An 18,061-nucleotide genomic window follows, 5' to 3' on the forward strand; every position below is an offset into this window, starting at 1 on the left:
CTACAAGTCGAATCGAGGAAAGCATTTCAAGGCACATCCATTTAGAAATAACAGTAAAGTGGTAAAGTTTAAAGGTTAAAATAAGAGCGACCGCTAGAAGCGTAATCTATGAGAGAGACCCGTCGTCAGATCCGTAATGATAGAGTTTATGTTCACCGATCACTATTCTTAAACATTCCATACACAGACACATTCGGTTACACAATATGAATATATCGAAATACTAAACGAAGCTCATACAGTTTGTCCATTGTCTTTCGAAACACTAAAATTAACAGCGTCCGTCGGATTCGAATTCGCACACTCCGTTCGCTATAGTTGGGATATGATTGTGAAATTTGTGTTGAGAGAGTTGGGGTCAGAAATGTTGTCGTCGGTCACAGGGTATGCAGGCAGAGGTGGCGCGGCAGAAGTGGCGCGCTGCGTGGAGAAAGGTGGGGGGGCGCGCGGGTGGCGGCAGCACCGGGGACAGTGAGCCCGCCCCGGACGGGCTCTCCCGGTCCGCCGCGGAGGGCGGGCGCTACACGTGCGTGCACGCGCCCGCCGCCACGGGTCACCCGCCCGCCAAGATGTCCTCCGGCTCCGGCGACCAGCAGTTGTCCGACAGCCAGCACCCTACCACTACCGTCACCACTCCTATGAGCAGCGCTAGTACTATATACACCTCTGCGTTTCCTGTTAAAATTTATTTAAATGTGTTAAATTAATGTGTAACATCTAAGTAAATAATAGTTTTCATACTAATTACAAAAAGAGCAAATAATGTTTGAGAATTTAAAAGCTAAATCCTACCAAGCTGCTTCCGAATGCCGAGCGGTTGTCGGCTTCTCCAGAGAGAATTGATGAGCGTGGGATCGCCCCGGGTGCGCCAGTCGCGATAGCCTCGTCCTCTGGAATACTGATTGTATCTGCGTACAAATACACGCATAATGGCGAAACCTCAAATACTATCTGAGATATCGTCGTGATACTTTACCAGTAATAAGCAATAATCTGTATGGCATGCTTGACGACATTTGTAATAATAAGTAATTACATCATTCAACTATCAAGGGCTCTTGTTGCTGGATTGGAGCCAAATATTTGGATGTTCAAGTTAGCAGACCATACAAATTGGAGTTTTTACTGATAGAAGCAAAAAGCGAAATTGAATTGTTAGCGTTTCCATTTCAAGGATATTTCAAACGAGTCTCGTGCAGGATGCCTGGCGGATATTAACATAATACAGTGTATCATGCGAACGCAATCAACTACCGTGAAAATTGCGAATGTCTAAAGCTAACTTTGTAACATTAATTAATTAATGCGCGAAATAAGTGATATAATTACAAGCTCCAATAAACAATATTAACAGCATAAAATGCAATTTACTCTCACAAAATATTTTTACGAGTATATACAAACATTTTCTGTACCATTGGTTGTACTGGTGTTGAACTCAGAATGTTTAGTTAAAAACAAAACAATTCAATTTCGCAAATCTTAAATTTTTAATTCATCATTTCCTATAAAGAAGTATATTACAATTGTCAAAGTTTACTAAATACCAATTATTTATGGGACTCCCAAGTTTGATATACAAGTAAATATATTTAGGTAACAGAGTATGCATTGGTTTTGCCTCGAACGCTTCCTACTTGCGCATAAACTACGAATCAAACGTGCAGTTATGTATTTTGCTTCCATGCAGTGGATCTAGGCTTACATCAACCATCGGTAACAATCGATGATTTAAAAGAAACCTTCTAGGATTCTTATCTGCATTCTGATATTCATTATTACTGAGATTACGGTAAATATATATGGTTCTAAATTGGTAAATTACTTACGTTATCTCGTCGGAGCCATTTCGTTGCGGGTGATAACAATATTAATATATAAAACACAGCTTACATATATGTATTTACATCCACAATTAACTTTTACTGTTTCAACTCAACGTAAGTGAGTGATGTGCAATAAAAAGTTTATTGTGATTCAGTTTTGCTTATTCTGTGAACTCACAAAAATCGTCAGAAAGTAATATAAAATTGGGATTAAATTAACGGGGTTTTTATATTATCTGTATTTCTTATTAATACAATATTATCTATGTTATTTATGTTTGGACACACTGTCTAGTTAAACAAGAACACACATTATTTTACTTTTAACATGATGTGGAGGACTACAGAGAAAGTGTTTCCGATAGCCACTGCCCATGTACCTTTATTAAAAATCGATTTCTTACATTCAGAAGATCATATTTCTTCAATTATAATTTCAAATCTTAGGCTAGTATTAAAGCTCATTGAATATTTTTCAGTAAATTAAACTTATAAAATAGAGCTATAAACGATCAAAATTCAGTTCTTCTTTTCACAATAACCACTAGTTTCACAATAAAAGCTATTACAATATTTAGTGGATGGTTAATATTTTAGTTTAAATATTAAATAGATTTATCAAAACAGACTTTAATCGGTATCTTTCATGTAATTTTTGGATTTATGTAAATATGTAAAAAAATATTTAATGTATTTAGTACATAAATCTAACACATCATAATATAATTAATATCATATTTTTTCAAGAAGCAAACATTTAGCTGACCTAAATTCGAATATATTGTTCAGTGGTTTGTCCGCTGTTTAATATTTCCCGAGGTACAGGCTCAGGGGTATATAAAGTTCGGTCGTAAACAGGCAAAATGCTCTGATTAACGGCATCTACGAAGGCAGTAGTCTGATATGAGGCTACGGAAACACGTTCTCGTCGCTGATATCGTGTGCACGTGTGGTGGACCAGGTGAGGACAAGGGGGACGTGGTGGTGACCGTACCTGCGGACGCCGCCGACGCCGGCGGGCGGCGCGGTGGAGTGCGACACGGCCGGCACCTGCGCGCCGCCCTGCACGCCGCCCTGCACGCTGCCTTGCGGCGCGCACACACAACACCCTGCGGTCACACAAACAAACATATACCAAGCTTAATTATACTGTATTTACAACCGGCCAGTGGTGTGACTGTAAAAGCGATTGGCTGTAGGTTCCCACTCGAGGAAATGAAGTATTTATTTATGCCTATATTTCCATCTTCCGTCTTTACTCTGGTGTCATGCGCGGCGTTGAGTTCCGCCACTCTGCACGCCTATAGGATTTGGTGGAAAATGGGGAACGGAGTGTCTTAACACTAGGTTCCTTTGTGTGCGGGATACAGCGTGAAGCTGATACCACCGACCCCTTTACAAGCTTTGTCCCAAGTGGAAACGGTAAACAGATTTTTTTTTCTAAAACAAGCGAGCGAGGATTGTGGTAGGCATATATTACTTTTTGTTGAAGTTCGAGCTCTACATTTCAGTTTTTTCCTAGTTTTATTCTGCAAGTTTTAAGTGAGGAACGTTTGTAACTCATATGCGAATAAATATAGTATTGCTGGTACAACTTTTGAGGGGATGTTGAAGTAGATTCGTAACAAGTTGCGTAGAGTAGGAAGTTCGGGAAGTTAGAAAAAAAATATTCGTGTATAATTGATTACGAGAGGTAATGAAAGTTCGAGCGTTTTATTACTAGCTAGAAGCTTTTGAATATTAATTTTATTTTTTAACGATAAATCCCGTAGCTTCACGTTGTATCCCGCAAAAACCAGCTACCCTGATGAGCTGCAGATGGAGCCTAGTGTTAAGGCACTCCGCTACCCACTATCCATCGAATTCTGGAGGCATTGCGCGTTGAGTAGCGGAACCTAACGCCGCGATTTATCTCCTCCCTGTCTGTTTGTTTTTGACATCATAGCGAAGAAATGAAAATATTAAAGTATTAAATATATCATATCTTCGAGTGGAATACGGGATATAGCAGAATACAGCGTCACTCAACACTCAATGCTTCCAGATTTCGGCGGTAAGTGGGGAACGGATCTTAATGGAAGTATTAGGTGCTCAGGTTCCTCCTGCCTACTCTGCTATATGCTGGATATAGCAGGAAATTAAACAAAGAAATAGCTTATATATTCATGTAAGTATTTAATCAATATAAATTATTCACTTGATTAAATAGAGCGAATTGTGGTTTTCTAACCACAAGCTTATTTAGTGTACAATGACAGGACAAACGGGCTTAATCATAATAATTAACGTATACTATAATATATTGTTTATATATTTATAGGGCTTAATGGAATCCTATCAAAGAATATCAATTAGGAGCCAAGTTGAATAGGACTTCACCGATAAAAGAATGGGAGATTTATATGGGTGCAATTCTGTATTCACCCTAGATGAGTTAAATTTAATTTTTTTATTGTTCTTCCAGTTCATACTGGACTATTCGTTTCAAGTTAGTTTAGTGCCTAGTTTTGTTATTAACTACTAAAAATTATAACGACTTCATGACAAAACTTTTTTAACGATTTTGTTCATTTCAGTTTCATATTTAATTTCATTTGCAAATAAACATAGCAATATGGAAGTAGGCTTTGAAACAAAAAATAATACAATAGAAGGCTAGATGCATTTCATATATAACTGGTTAGTTAGAGATAACGCATTTTAAAATTTAGTCCGTGCCATGTCGATAGAAGTATTTATTGTATTGTGGTCATGTATATCAAATATGTTTTAAGTTTTTTTTTTTGAGGCTAAAATGGAACAATATGTGGCGGGTGTGGGTTCGATTCCCTTTCAGGGGAATGAAATATATAATATTTACATTTCCTTGCATTCGTTACTAGACAAAACGCCGCGTTGAGTTACCCCACTCAACGTATGTCTCGTATATTCCGAAGAATCTTAACATCCTTCCTCTGCCTATTCTCATACATGCGAGATACAATATGACGCTAAATAAATAATAATAATTATAGTGTAAATGTTATTCAGTATTACAGAAAAATACTGGAGAACGAAGAAAAAAGAGCGAAGGAAATAATAAATTTTACATCTTCTCGACGGAGAATCGAACCCGTAGCCTGTCGGGCTTACAGTCTTCGGCCTCAAATCAACTTCATCAGATATAAGCTGTGAGATAATAGGAACTAAGTATAATGTAGAGCTATTTCCCTTGTGAGAACTATTAGCTCCGTCATTTATTTTTTTTACTAGAGACCGTCTGTGAGCAATGACATTTGAATTTCATGAACTCTTAAGCACCTCTGAAAACATTAAAAGAAATTATAGGTATGAAATATTTATACTCTATCATTTAGTATATTAACATTGTAGACCAGTCGGGGCGTAGGGGTCCAATCGTGTGACAGTAACTTACAGTGTGGGTTCGATGTTTAGTCGAGGAAATTAAATATTTTCAATATTTTCATTTCTTCTCTTGTTGAGGTGAAACGCAGCGTTAAGTTCCGCCACTCAATACACAATGCTTTCAGAATGCGGCCGGAAATGGGAAACGAAGCGTCTTAGCGATTATTTTCCTCTACCTGTCTTAGCTGAAAAAAAACATTGTAAGCTGTGTAAAACAAGCGTAATAGGGTAAATGTGTAAATTTGAAAGTCACCGGTTTTGAGAGCGGAACAAAGCAAAAATTTTCAAAGCAAATTCAGGTCGCCGCAGATTAAAGAGAAGTACTCACTCCTGCAACCCAGTAATATCATCACGTTATTGTGTGCACTGTACACGACTACCCTGCTGTGATATTTTAAATAAAGTATATTTTCTTTTGGACCCGTGATCAATATAATACAAGCATTTATTTTTATGTTTCATTTTAACTAAAAAAAACAGCTTCATCCCGTATCCTGCATACAGCATGGTGGGCAGAGGGAATCTAGTGTTAAAACATACTCGTACTGTTTCTCACTTTCCGCCGAATTTTTTGAAGGCATTGCGTGTTGAGTGACGGAACTTGACGCCGGACTTTTGCCTTGGTACCAGAAAAAAGAAATGAAAATATTAAGATAGAGATAGAGATAAGATAATGATGACAAATATAGATAATTCATTCCCTGGAGTAAGGATCGAAGCTACAACCGTTGCGTCAGAGTCACACCCTCGTGCTCCACCACGACGGCAATAACTGTCAATTAAAATAATATTTCTATACAGTGGTTAGTTTAATATATGGATTGTATATTGCATTCATATAATTCACTGAAAATTTTTAAATTCATAGTTTCCGAGAGCCATTGAAATAATTACTTACGCCTATCAGAACTTTTATAAAACCGTAAGCAGTAATTAGCATGTTAACTTTTATATGCCCTTTTACCTTAAGTTTGCAAACTTTACGTTCACTTTTTACATAATAGGTATAAAACATTAAGTGTTTGCTTATTACGAAATTTAGATTTGAGACACTTTTTGCCGAATTTTTGAGGTTTTGCGTGTAGAGTCGCGTAACTCAACGCCACACTTTGCTTTGTTACCTAAGAGAAATATGAAAATATTGATAAAATAAATTTCTTTCCCCCAACTTGGTTTCGAACTCAAGATACATATGATATGTAAAAGAAATAACTTTGTAAATTTATAAAGTTTAAAGTTATTGTTGTTTGCACAACTCTATGTAGAGGTATGAGATTAATATTTAGTGTTATACGACTACTATCGAAACTTACAAATTTAAATTTGTAACTTTTTGTAACATATTTGTGTACAATAACTTCACGCTTTATCCCTAGCGGGTTAGTCAGAGAGAACGGAGAGCCAAGCGCTACGGTCTCTACATACCTTTTTCTCTTCGTCCACTGTCATCAACCTCTTCATACATGCCCTCCGGGGGGTCCTTTTACGTGACCTTCCTCCAGTATCTTTGATACTGTGTTTTCGAATGTATGATAAATGCTTGGAAATATGCTAAAAACTCATGTAAATTTTAAAAGCACGGCCCAATGCCATTTTAAATGACCATTTCGACTGTTGTTGGTATTCTCGATGAGCGGGCACAAAATGTGGCTGTCATTATCAAACGCTTCGTTAGTTCGTAAAGTGGCCTCGGCTATTTGCGTGTGGTACAGCATTTGTCGCTTATGTGAATGGAATGCAATCAAACCTGGACTTCGATTTGGAATCTGCAATGATGCTAGAAGTTCATCAAGTTTTCGAAGGTAACGATTCTCTTTTGCAATGCCAATCACATTCCGACTATCGATGATGTCAATATTTTGAAGTACTACTGCATATTTCCAGTGACTTATATATTATTGTTAATGTATATTATAATACTTATAATAAAATCGTAACGGAACGGTGTCTGTACATGAAATATATAGACGAAAAAATGTTATTTCGACATTTAATAAGGTAATAGCACCAAAAACAATAATTAATAATTTTTTAGCTCTTTGTTCACGCTAATCTCAGAAACGGCTTAAGCGATTTAATTACAGTTTATTTTTTAAAGCGTATAAAAAATTTAACGTAGAGGGATTTGAACCCGTGCCTCTGCCTCTGCCAGATCCCGCTACGTTCAAAATTTTATACGTTTTATATATAAGTATTTTTCTTTCCTAAGTGTGAAATTACACTTTAAAAAATGTCAGAAAAGTAATACCATTTTAAAGAATGTTGTTCGACAAAATTACTGTTAATAATTGCTGTGAATTAATAATTAAGTAGTTCAAACGGGCGGATTCGCGAACGGGTCGCTAGTTTGCATATATCTATACTCATATAATACATGAAATCTTGTACTAATATTAATTAATTTGTGAAATAATTACACAAATTAATTTTGTAAGTTCTCAGTACGCCTACTACCTTTTTTTCTAATATTTCTTTTCTAATACTCGTACTAGCCCGTATAGTCTAGTTCAGCTTCATTAGATGAGCGCAGTGAAGCAAATTCAATTTTATATGTTATAATTATATTTTTATTAAGTTTTTCCAGTTTTCACTGACCTATATCGATATAAGTATAGCTCTGAGGATTTATAACAAATAAAAATAAAATCTATTTATTTATTAAATAAGTTTTATATTCGCGATTTATGTACGTTTTCAATAAAATTCCCAAACAGAGTTTAGCTAAATGCATTCAGAAATATACAGGGTGGAATTGACGGCACCACTTTAAATGAAACCACAGTTTTAACTACTCTATAAAAGCCTAATATAATTCAGAAAAAAAATAATTCCCAAAAATGAAAAAGTTATTTTTTCAAACAAAATAAATAATAAAATAATCGTTTTAAAAAAAAACGCCATTTGTAAAGTGTTACATTATCACTCACACACTTACCTGTCGGCGCGGCAACGTCGCACACGCTTCATTCAAGAAATCGAGTCGCAGCAACTAGCGTAGGTATGTAGGCAACGGCGGCGAGCTGATGTTAAATTAACGCAACCAACACTTAGGAATACACTTTACACACACTTTTATTGAATTATTTCTATTAGGTTTTTAATTTTACTTTTGTTGCACTACAAACACATTTTTTATGTTCCCGTTTTAAACTAACACTCATTTTTAACATGTTTACAAAATTATTACAATAATAGCATTTTTTTTCACTTTTTTTAACAATAAATATTACATTTTCTGTCCACATTACATTCAGCTCGATAATGACCCATATTATTACACTTGAAACATTTAATATTTCTTTTAATTGTAGGATTTCTTTTTACAATAAATGCAGATGATGATGACACAATTTCCCCCCGTAGTAGTATTATGGTTTGGAACTTCCAAGCATTCCAATTTTTTACTCCTTCCAGTTTTATTACTGTGCTGTTTCCTTTCCATTGTGATTGTTTATTTTGCTTGTTTTTCTTTTTTATTCCTTCCCGGCAACTTAACCTCCAAATTTCAATACCAACGCCGAAGCGTCGCGTGAAGTAACGCTGTTTTAATCTCGCCAGTATTTCTAATTTTCTACGATTGATGCAAACTTCTTTATTATTGTTACGACGTGGTCTGGGCCCATAACCCGTTGTATTTATATGGTTTAGTAAATAGCATTCAGCTATAGTCCGACCCAACTACTATTGCGCAGAATGTACGCGCCGCACCGATTCTATGGGAATCCCCGGTAATCGGTGCGGCGTGAGCGGGGTGTCTTTGTACAGATAACAAAATTCATTTTTAATATTGATTGATTGTGCAATATAACACTATAATTAATAATAAATGTAGATTATACTTTTTACGCATGATTTGATATTAAAATAATTAATAAAATTATCAATACTATTTACAAATAATTACTAAATATTAATTTATTTCGTATTGAGTTTTCGCAGGTCCTCGTGTAACATTATAAAACTCGTTTAATATTTAATTTTTATACGATTTTCTATCAAAATAATCATACAAATATAAATAATAATGAAAATCTTAATAAAAAATTTAATAGTATATTCGATAAGTATTTTAGTTAATGGCAACTATTACAATGTTTTTAATTATCTGTGTGAGAACAGAACTTAGCCGCGGAACGGCTAAGTTCTGTTGTATTTACATTATTTTGTTCGATTTTATACGTTGAATAATTATTAAGTGTTTTAAATTATTTGGATGTTGTTTAATATTAATTTTATCATTAATCGGATTTCTAAAATCGTGATGAATGTTTCGTGATCGTGATGATGTGATTACTGAGTATTTTTCTCAAATGTGAAACTATTGTGTCAGTATTTGAGTGTACTATCAAAACATACATTTTTTTAAGACGTTTCAAACAAATGTTGAGTTTTTAATATTACTTATGATGTAAATATTAGTGATAGTAAAAGGAGAATGCGACAACGACGATGTAAAACTAATGTTAAATGTAAGTATCTATCTATCGTAGTTCAATATCATTTTGTGTTAAAAATTTTGAATATTACTTTGTGGGTGGTTCAATAACCATGCAGTATTTCTAAATAATTTCATAATAAAGGTGATATAATAAATTGACTTAAAGTAGGATTTTGTTAAACAATTTTAATAAGAGGTTTGAACGTTATTTAGATTTATAATAAATAGGTAATTGCGTGACAAAGAACGCGAGATATCGTTCTTTCTCGTTCGGTTTGGTTTTGACGAATGAAAAGTAGAAGTTTGGCAACGCTTAGTAGTATTTTTGTAGTAGTATGTGTATGTGTGCGTCACACGAAATACAGGTATGGAGAAAAATCGTGAAATGAAAAAAAAATCCTACGTCCAAACTGTTGAGGCATCTTGATTAATTTCTTTAGCTTCGAGTTTGAAATTTTTTACCCTATATGCAGTTTCAATTAAAGAAGCGCAGCCTCTTCCACCCTGTATAAAAAACCATTGTCAAAACAATCCGTCCATTGGATTATCGTGAATCCGTAATTGAGTGCCATCCTTAGTCTTGTTACCAGAGTAAAGAAATGAAAATCTTACACTCTCTTGAATAGTAATCGAATCCACTATCTTCGAAAAAAAAGGGGGAACAAAGTAGGGTAATTAGTACTACTTAATAGTTATCTTAAATAACACTATAAACCTATGAAATTTCATATATTACAAGATTATCTAACTTTCATAACCAAAGAACAATATTTAGCAATATCCTCACAAGATATAACGGAGTAAATGCTTTCCTTAGCTTATAGCGCTTTCGTGTAAGCGTTTAACTATTACAAAGTAATTTTAGTAGGTAGGTATAATACATGTAGTGGGGCGTAGTGTTAGCTAAGAATATTAATGTGCCAGTGGTAGTGTATTCTATTTCAGATAGACGTATTATAATAGTATGTACTCGTATGTACCTTAGGTATGATATAGTAAAATAAATAATAAAAAAAATATATATGATAAAATTAGTGGACCCCAACGCGGCTACGCCCGCTTGAACTATACGAATATTTATTAAATATATTGGTATACATCGAAAATATTACAAATATGAGAAGAAAATGTATCCTATGTTCATCCAGTATTTTAGCACAATTAAATTAGCGGTTTGGCCCTAATTGCGTAAAAGACAGACAGACAGACAGACAGACAGACAAGTTACTTTCGAATTTATAATATAGGTATGGATGCATGGCAATACACATAATTAGCATAGTTAATTATGAATAATAAAATCAATATATTTTTAATACAATTTTTACAGAGCGACGAAATGATATGAAAAATATTAAATATTTCATTCCTCCGAGTGTAATATAAATGTTTAAAGTTGGAACGATCGATAAGATTCTTCTTCGTAAGATTTCTTCTTGAAATATGACACAATAGCATTTGGAGTCGTTATTAATATAATTACTGTTTCTTGCAACAATCCGGGATACGAAAGCGAAGCTATATTCTTGTTACAGACAAGCTAACAACAAAAGTTTTAACAACCTATAGAAATTTTGATATCACAAGATTTGAACTTGCAGTTGTAGTAGTTACAACAGTACTTGAATATTATCTAAGAAAAATATGCAATTTTTATTTGTACTGTAAATCCTCATTACGTGCCAATAATTGTAACTGTAGGTACCAGGGAAGTATCTTTCCTTCCCGGGAACCTACCATTACAAGGGGAAGTAAACATATAGGAACATGTTTTGATTACGCGGCGAATTTTATACAAAATGCAACAAAATTGATGCACAATTTGCTTGTATATATTGATTGCTCTAATCTAGAAACTTAATTTATTTTTGCTCCCAAGGTCCATAGACCTGGATATTTGAAATTAATTTCAGCAGCTCCTTTACCCGATCTCAAGATAAATGGTCTTGACGGACGGACAGAACAACGACAGTGTTCCTGTTAGATTTACAAATTTACATTTTGATACACGGAACCCTTTCGGTTCTATCCTACTTATATTTATTATATTAATAAGTTATTTACCGGCGAGTGCTGTGAGAGCTGCCAGCGTAAGGAGGGCTGAGCGGCTGCGTGCCATGTCAGCAGGGCATGCCGCGCGCTGCACGCCGCGTCATCGCCGCCACATGTCGCGCACCCTGTCTTCACCTGACGACTTCCTACCGAAACCTGGGACAAAGAGAAATGCTGTTTACTAATTGTTCTAATGTATAACAACAAGTAATTATTAAATATTTTAAACATTATTAATAATTTGTTATAACTATACAAGCGCGGTGTTGAGTTCCGCCACTCAACACTCCAGCCTCCAGAATCTGGCGAAAAATGGGTAATAGACTGTTTTATCAATAGTTTCCCTTTATTTATACGCTATATCCCGCACATAGCAGGGTGCCGAAGTTAATAAATTTTACATAAATATTTCTTTCCCTCAAATGGTGACCGAACCCACCCATCAACCAATACGCATTGTTATGGCAACGCGTTTTGTACACGTCAATTCATTCTCTAGTGTCCTACTAATATTAGAAATGTGAAAATTTAAGAAGATGGATGTTGATGGATGGATGTTCCACTTTCAAGCAAAAACGACTTAACTGATTTAGATGAAACTTTAAACTAACGTAGTTCATATATAAGATTAATACTTAGGTTACAAATGACATATATTTTAATTTATATAATTACAAAAAACATATATAATTATATCTAGAAAACCACCGCAACCGACGTCATTTATTTTAACGTTCGATAATCATATAAAGTGCGCTCGCTTCAATAGATATGGGATTGACACGTGTTAATTTGAACTCGTTGGCATTTGCACCACCTGTGATGTTATATCCATAAATAATAATATAATAAATAATAATTTTAATTTATTATAGCAATGATGTTCGAGGGACACTAGCGTGTGACTGTAAAGCGACGGTTGTGGGTTCGATTCCCATTATTTATTGATATTTTCATTTCTTCGCTATGTCGGATGCAAGTGCCTTGCTATACCAGTTCCTGGAGCGCGACCTCCCGGACGCCCAAGCAAGCGCTGGTAGGATGTCGTGATGCAGGACATGAGAGCCAATGGTCTAACCACCGAGGACGCAAAAGACCGTGCAAAGTTGAGTAGGTTGAGTTGAGAAAGGCAGACCCTGGTAATAGTCGGGATTAATGCCAGGAAGAAGAAGAAGAAGATTTTCATTTCTTCACTCTGGTGCCAAGGCAAAAGTGTTTATTGTTGGATTAAATAATAGAGTATTTAACAAAAATTATTAGAAAAAAGTTTCTTTTACTTAATAACCCATCAATTTTAGTAAAAATTATAAACATACAATATAATAGAAGATGCGAAGCGATAACGGGGTTAATAATGTTTTTTCAATGTATGTCAAACGCTTCTCTTTTCTTTTATGGACAGGGCAGATCAGCGTTAAGATTTAAATTACGAAGATTCTCCTATTGTGTAACATTCTCTTTTCTACCGTACAACCCCCTTCACGTCTTCTCCATACAAAGAGAGATTGGCTAACTGATATGTGCTCAACTGGCACGCTCGGGACGCTATAATCAAAGAACCATACCATACCATACCATACCATAAATTACGAAGCCTATGATAACAATTTTGATGTTATTATTTGAAAGTTTCTAAGTTCCTATAATAACAAATTTTGATTATTAGAACTAAGTTTCTCAAAAGTTTTATAATAATTAAGTCAATTAAATTGCAAAAGGTATGTTATTATTTCAAAATAATTGAATGAGACGAAAATCTTTTTCCAATAATGTATAAATATATATATTTTTTATTTAACTATACTTTTCGGCTTCACACTGAATCCCGCGCAAAGCGGAATAGGCAGAGGGAACCTAGTGTCTTGAGGCATAGCGTGTTGAGTTTTTGTCTATATATATTTTTTTTTTCGTTTCTAGAGACAAAAACTTTCCTTGCTGCATTAATGTGCAAATACAATCTTATGTCTCTTTTATCAACGTAATGGCAGTAGACACATACTATATATTACGTATGTCGACGATAGCTGTATTTAATCAAGACTAAAGCCTCGTGGAAACACATATATATACACATACGTATTTCGTGCAGTTTTTCCTCTAAAAACATTAAAAGTATTGGCTGGTCTAAATTTTTCTACATTTTTAGTTTTAGCTGTCGGTTCTAACCGTTTGACAATTTATCCTCTTAGGTGTTTATTTACTATATGTACTATACTATATTTATTTATATATTTCTTAATTAAATGTATATTGTTAAAATCAGCTTTCATTTATATTTAGTGAAAGACTCAGTTAAATTCTATTTGTTCTTTTTCATGTTCAGAGCTTTAAGCTTAAGAATTTAAAACGTAAGATTTTTCTTCAATATAATTATTGAAAATATATTTTTTATGGATAATAAGGGTTTTAAAACCATACGTTACAAAGGAAATCGATTTTTATAAGGTAAACAACATGTAGATTCATGCAGCTTTGCAAATAATTTACAAGTAACTAAGTTAGACCAGTCGTGGCCCAAGGGGCACAATTGTGTAACTGTAAACGCGACTGGTTGTGGGTTCGATCCCATGCTGAGGAAATGGAATATTTATTTAAATTTATATTTTCATTTCTTCGTTCTGGTGTAGAGGCAAAGCGCGGCGTTGAGTTCCGCCACTCAAGACGCAACCTGAAGAATTCAACTGAAAATTGGGAACGAAGTGTTTTGACATTAAGTTTACACTGCCTACCCCACTGTGTGCGGGATAGAGCGTGAAGCAATTTTTTAATTTTTTTTATTAATAACGTTAAAAAACACAGCAGTAGGCATATGAATTTAGTTTATTTTCAAATGAACTTCTGAGCTACATAAACTTTACGTTTAATTAAATCATGTGCCTCTTGACTACAGCTCTTTCACACACATTGGATCCATCACGATGAAAGAGCTTAAGAATTTTTCTTTAATTAACATGAGTTCGTATTTATGTTGGATCTCTTTGCTGTGGACTGCAAAAACAAAATGTATAATTACTTTTAAAATGGGGTTTTCGAGGTAAATGGTCTCGTGTTGGGGCCAAAATATACATAATTATTTCAGTCTTCCATTTGTACTAGGCTAAAACCAGAATAGGGGTATCTATTTGAGAAACTTTTTGAAAATGCCTCCTACTTTTGAAAATATAAGTGTCATATAAATAAATCACAGCAGGGTAGGCAGAGGGAACCTAGTGTCTAGATACTCCGTTCCTCACTTACTACGTCTTTTTGTATAATTGTTTTTGCCTATTGTATAAACGAAAAATCCAACCAAATTTAATGAAGTGGTTTTACTCCTAACAAAGAATTGAAGTTTCTGACTTTCATAAAATTATTAAAATGAATATATTAGATTTTTTTCACATAAAATCTATATGTATTTTAGGATATTTTGCAAAAAACTTCAATAACAGTAATATTCGGTAATATATTACGTGTCAGTAAAGTTTGTGTTGAACTTAGTCCAGATATAGCCTTTGTAGGGTAAGCTAATACATTGGACCGGGCCAATTATATATGAGCTAAATGTGGTTTCCTCTAATTGATTAACGACCACACTTGCATACACCTAATATATATATATACTATTATATGACATGGGAAGATGGTGGGGATTAAGATGTTTTCGACGGATTATACTGTCAAATCAATTAAATTACTATTAATAAATAAGTACTAAGTTAAGATTTTTTTATATGAAAATGAGGCTAATTTATATTTTTTTAACAATATATAGTTACTTTTTTTTATTTAAGAGAAATAAATAATAATATAATATGTTTTATCACTATGGCATGAGAAATAAGCAATGTAGTATATTTTATCTTTACATGTTTTAATTATCGTTATTTTACAGTCAAAATATATCAACTTGCTGTATCATTTCTTTGTAATATATATGTTTGTGTTTTTTTACAACACACAATGCCTCCAGAATTCGGCAGAAAGTGGGGAACGGAGTGTCTTAACACTAGGTTCCCTCTGCCTACCCTGCTGTGTGCGGGATACAGCGTGAAGTTGATGTTATTTTTATTTTTCATTTCATTATATTGTACAAGAAATAGACATAGACATGTTGGACTATATTTTATTCAATTTTACCAGTCTCTATACAATATTATCTTGTATGTATAAAGTATTTGTTTTTCTTTTATTTTATATTCTACGATATTTTGAAAAGAGAAATGCTTAAGTCTCTATTTGCAATTGTATAGAATAAGGTTAAAAAATTTCCTAGGGGATAGTAAGGTTTTTCTAAAAGACAAAATTCTGTTTATACGACTAATGAATTGAGCAAAAAATGGTTTGAGCCACTGCCAGAGAAGGAATTAGAGCAACTTAATAGTGTTGGAATTTCCAAGTCCTCACAAGAAGTCGGGCTTTTACAAAGACGAAATGGTTTTTCTGCTTTCTTCATTTCTGTTTATAATAAATGTAGTATTTAGACTGAAATTAAAAAGTCAAATAAAACTTCCATTAAGAGGAAATGCGACCTATAATTCCTTTTTTTTTAGCATGTACATATAATTTTGCTCTCTTACGTATTTATTATAAAGTGGATATTTAGATAGCTACATTTTTTTGATTTGATGATTTTTGTAATTATTTAAATAAGAAACAAATATTGAAGAGGTCAATACTTATCTATCGCCAAATCTCTGTGATATTCTTTAATTATATAGATACCAAGTTAGACATTTTAGAACTGACTGAATAATATAAGATAAGTTCTTATATTAAGAATAATATAATATACATAATTTTAGTCATCATAATAATTTATTACAGGATTGTTTTTATTACTATACTAGTTGACTTGGGCGGCTTCACCCGCTTGAACTATACGAACATTTATTAAATATATTTATGAAAATATTGTCAGTTTAGAGACACGTGAACATACATTTATTTTATACATATTTTAATTAAATTTTATTCAATTATACTAATTATAATCAAAAATCAAATCATCTTCACACTGTATCCCGCTCACAGCAGGGTAAGCAGAGGGAACCTAGTGTTAAGTCACTACGTTCCCCACTTTCCGCCTATGCCTATGCTAAAAATTAACTTTTTATAAATCTACTATTTTGTCAATATTATTTTCAAGAATGATAGACGGATAGTTTTTACGATGGGCCTGTTATTAAATTACATTAAAGTACAAATTAACGAGCGCAAACCCAATTGTTGTGCTGCATTTTGTCAATATTGTTCAAGAATCTGCCTTTTTCCATAATATCGAAAATTCCCTAATATCTGCTGAACGGTGAACCACTAAAAATCGCTAAATATACATGAAGGTGATGTAGATAGGTACTGAGATCACTTACAGTTAGTAGACTACCGTTGTGCCGTCGATCGAGTTACACACTGTACGCGGCTGGTACGTGCTACGCCGTAGCATTTCCCGTAGCCTTTTCCGTAGCTTTTATATATATATATATATATATATATATATATATAGAATACACAGCAATTTATTAAGATTTATTTACATAGCAATAAATGTTAAAATAATCAATCGATCGATCGATCTGTAGCATATTAATACACCACATGATTACTAAATACGGATGTCTAGTTTTACTAGTAAACGTATTATGGTGGAAATTACAGCCGAACTACGAAAAATATGAAAACTTGCATGAGTTGAAACTTTTTAAATGCTCTCTTTACCTTCAAGTTGGCATATGTTTAAAATACGAAGGAGATATACTGACATCTCGGAATTATTTTAAGTAACGTTTTAAAGTTTCACTACAAAAGCAGAGTATAAAAATGAAATATGTCTTAACAGATGTTGGGTTTTCATATTTAATGAACATTCCATTCCATTCTTGGACAGCAATGACTTGTGTATGGAATATGAAGTGCTAGTTCGAGGTCTGAACCCGACATTTATGACGAGGGTCATATCTCAACAACATATGTTATGACTTTTAGTGAATTTCAACCCATTAAGGTAGAGCAAAAACAAGAAACGACGAAGGTTATGATTTAAGCCGATTATTTTCGAGTAAGTGCCCTGCACAGTAAGAGGTATTCAACTGTTCTAAACACGTTTATATGTTATCTGTGGTAGTAGCTAAGTGTTAAACTATTATCATAAATAATATATTAATTAAAAAACTGTTTTAAAACAAAATTTTCCAGAGTTTTTTCAGTGTATTTTTTTTACAAATCTAGTCCTTTCATTTGATACCCAAATCAGTTGGGTTATGCCATCTGTAATCCGCCATTTTCTTGCGGCAGCCATTTTGGATTAACAACAATATTGATTAAATTTAATTTTATTGCCATCAGAACTGAAGTCGTAATC

General features: G+C 33.7%; 1 protein-coding gene across 2 annotated transcripts in view; it reads right to left on the bottom strand.

Moving 5' to 3' along the window:
* Nucleotides 1–418: 418 nt before the first annotated feature.
* The window catches only part of LOC146531395 (uncharacterized), a 28,621-nt gene continuing 10,978 nt past the window's right edge, over nucleotides 419–18,061 (bottom strand). Inside the window, exons 2-5 of one of the 2 annotated variants that reach the window (XM_085198150.1) lie at nucleotides 11,734–11,877; nucleotides 2,821–2,935; nucleotides 793–890; nucleotides 419–675 (exon numbers count right to left, since the gene is read on the bottom strand). In XM_085198150.1, coding sequence (XP_085054276.1) covers nucleotides 554–675; nucleotides 793–890; nucleotides 2,821–2,935; nucleotides 11,734–11,788 — 390 coding nt within the window. In that variant the 5' untranslated portion in view covers nucleotides 11,789–11,877 and the 3' untranslated portion in view covers nucleotides 419–553. Of the gene's footprint in view, nucleotides 676–792; nucleotides 909–2,820; nucleotides 2,936–11,733; nucleotides 11,878–18,061 lie in introns of both variants that reach the window. The other variant, XM_085198149.1, reaches the window with a different exon arrangement.

The sequence above is a fragment of the Heliconius melpomene genome, chromosome 15 (assembly GCF_056956725.1).
Source record: "Heliconius melpomene rosina isolate 202511_hmr_F chromosome 15, ASM5695672v1, whole genome shotgun sequence".
In the NCBI taxonomy this organism is placed as follows: Eukaryota; Metazoa; Arthropoda; class Insecta; order Lepidoptera; family Nymphalidae; genus Heliconius; species Heliconius melpomene.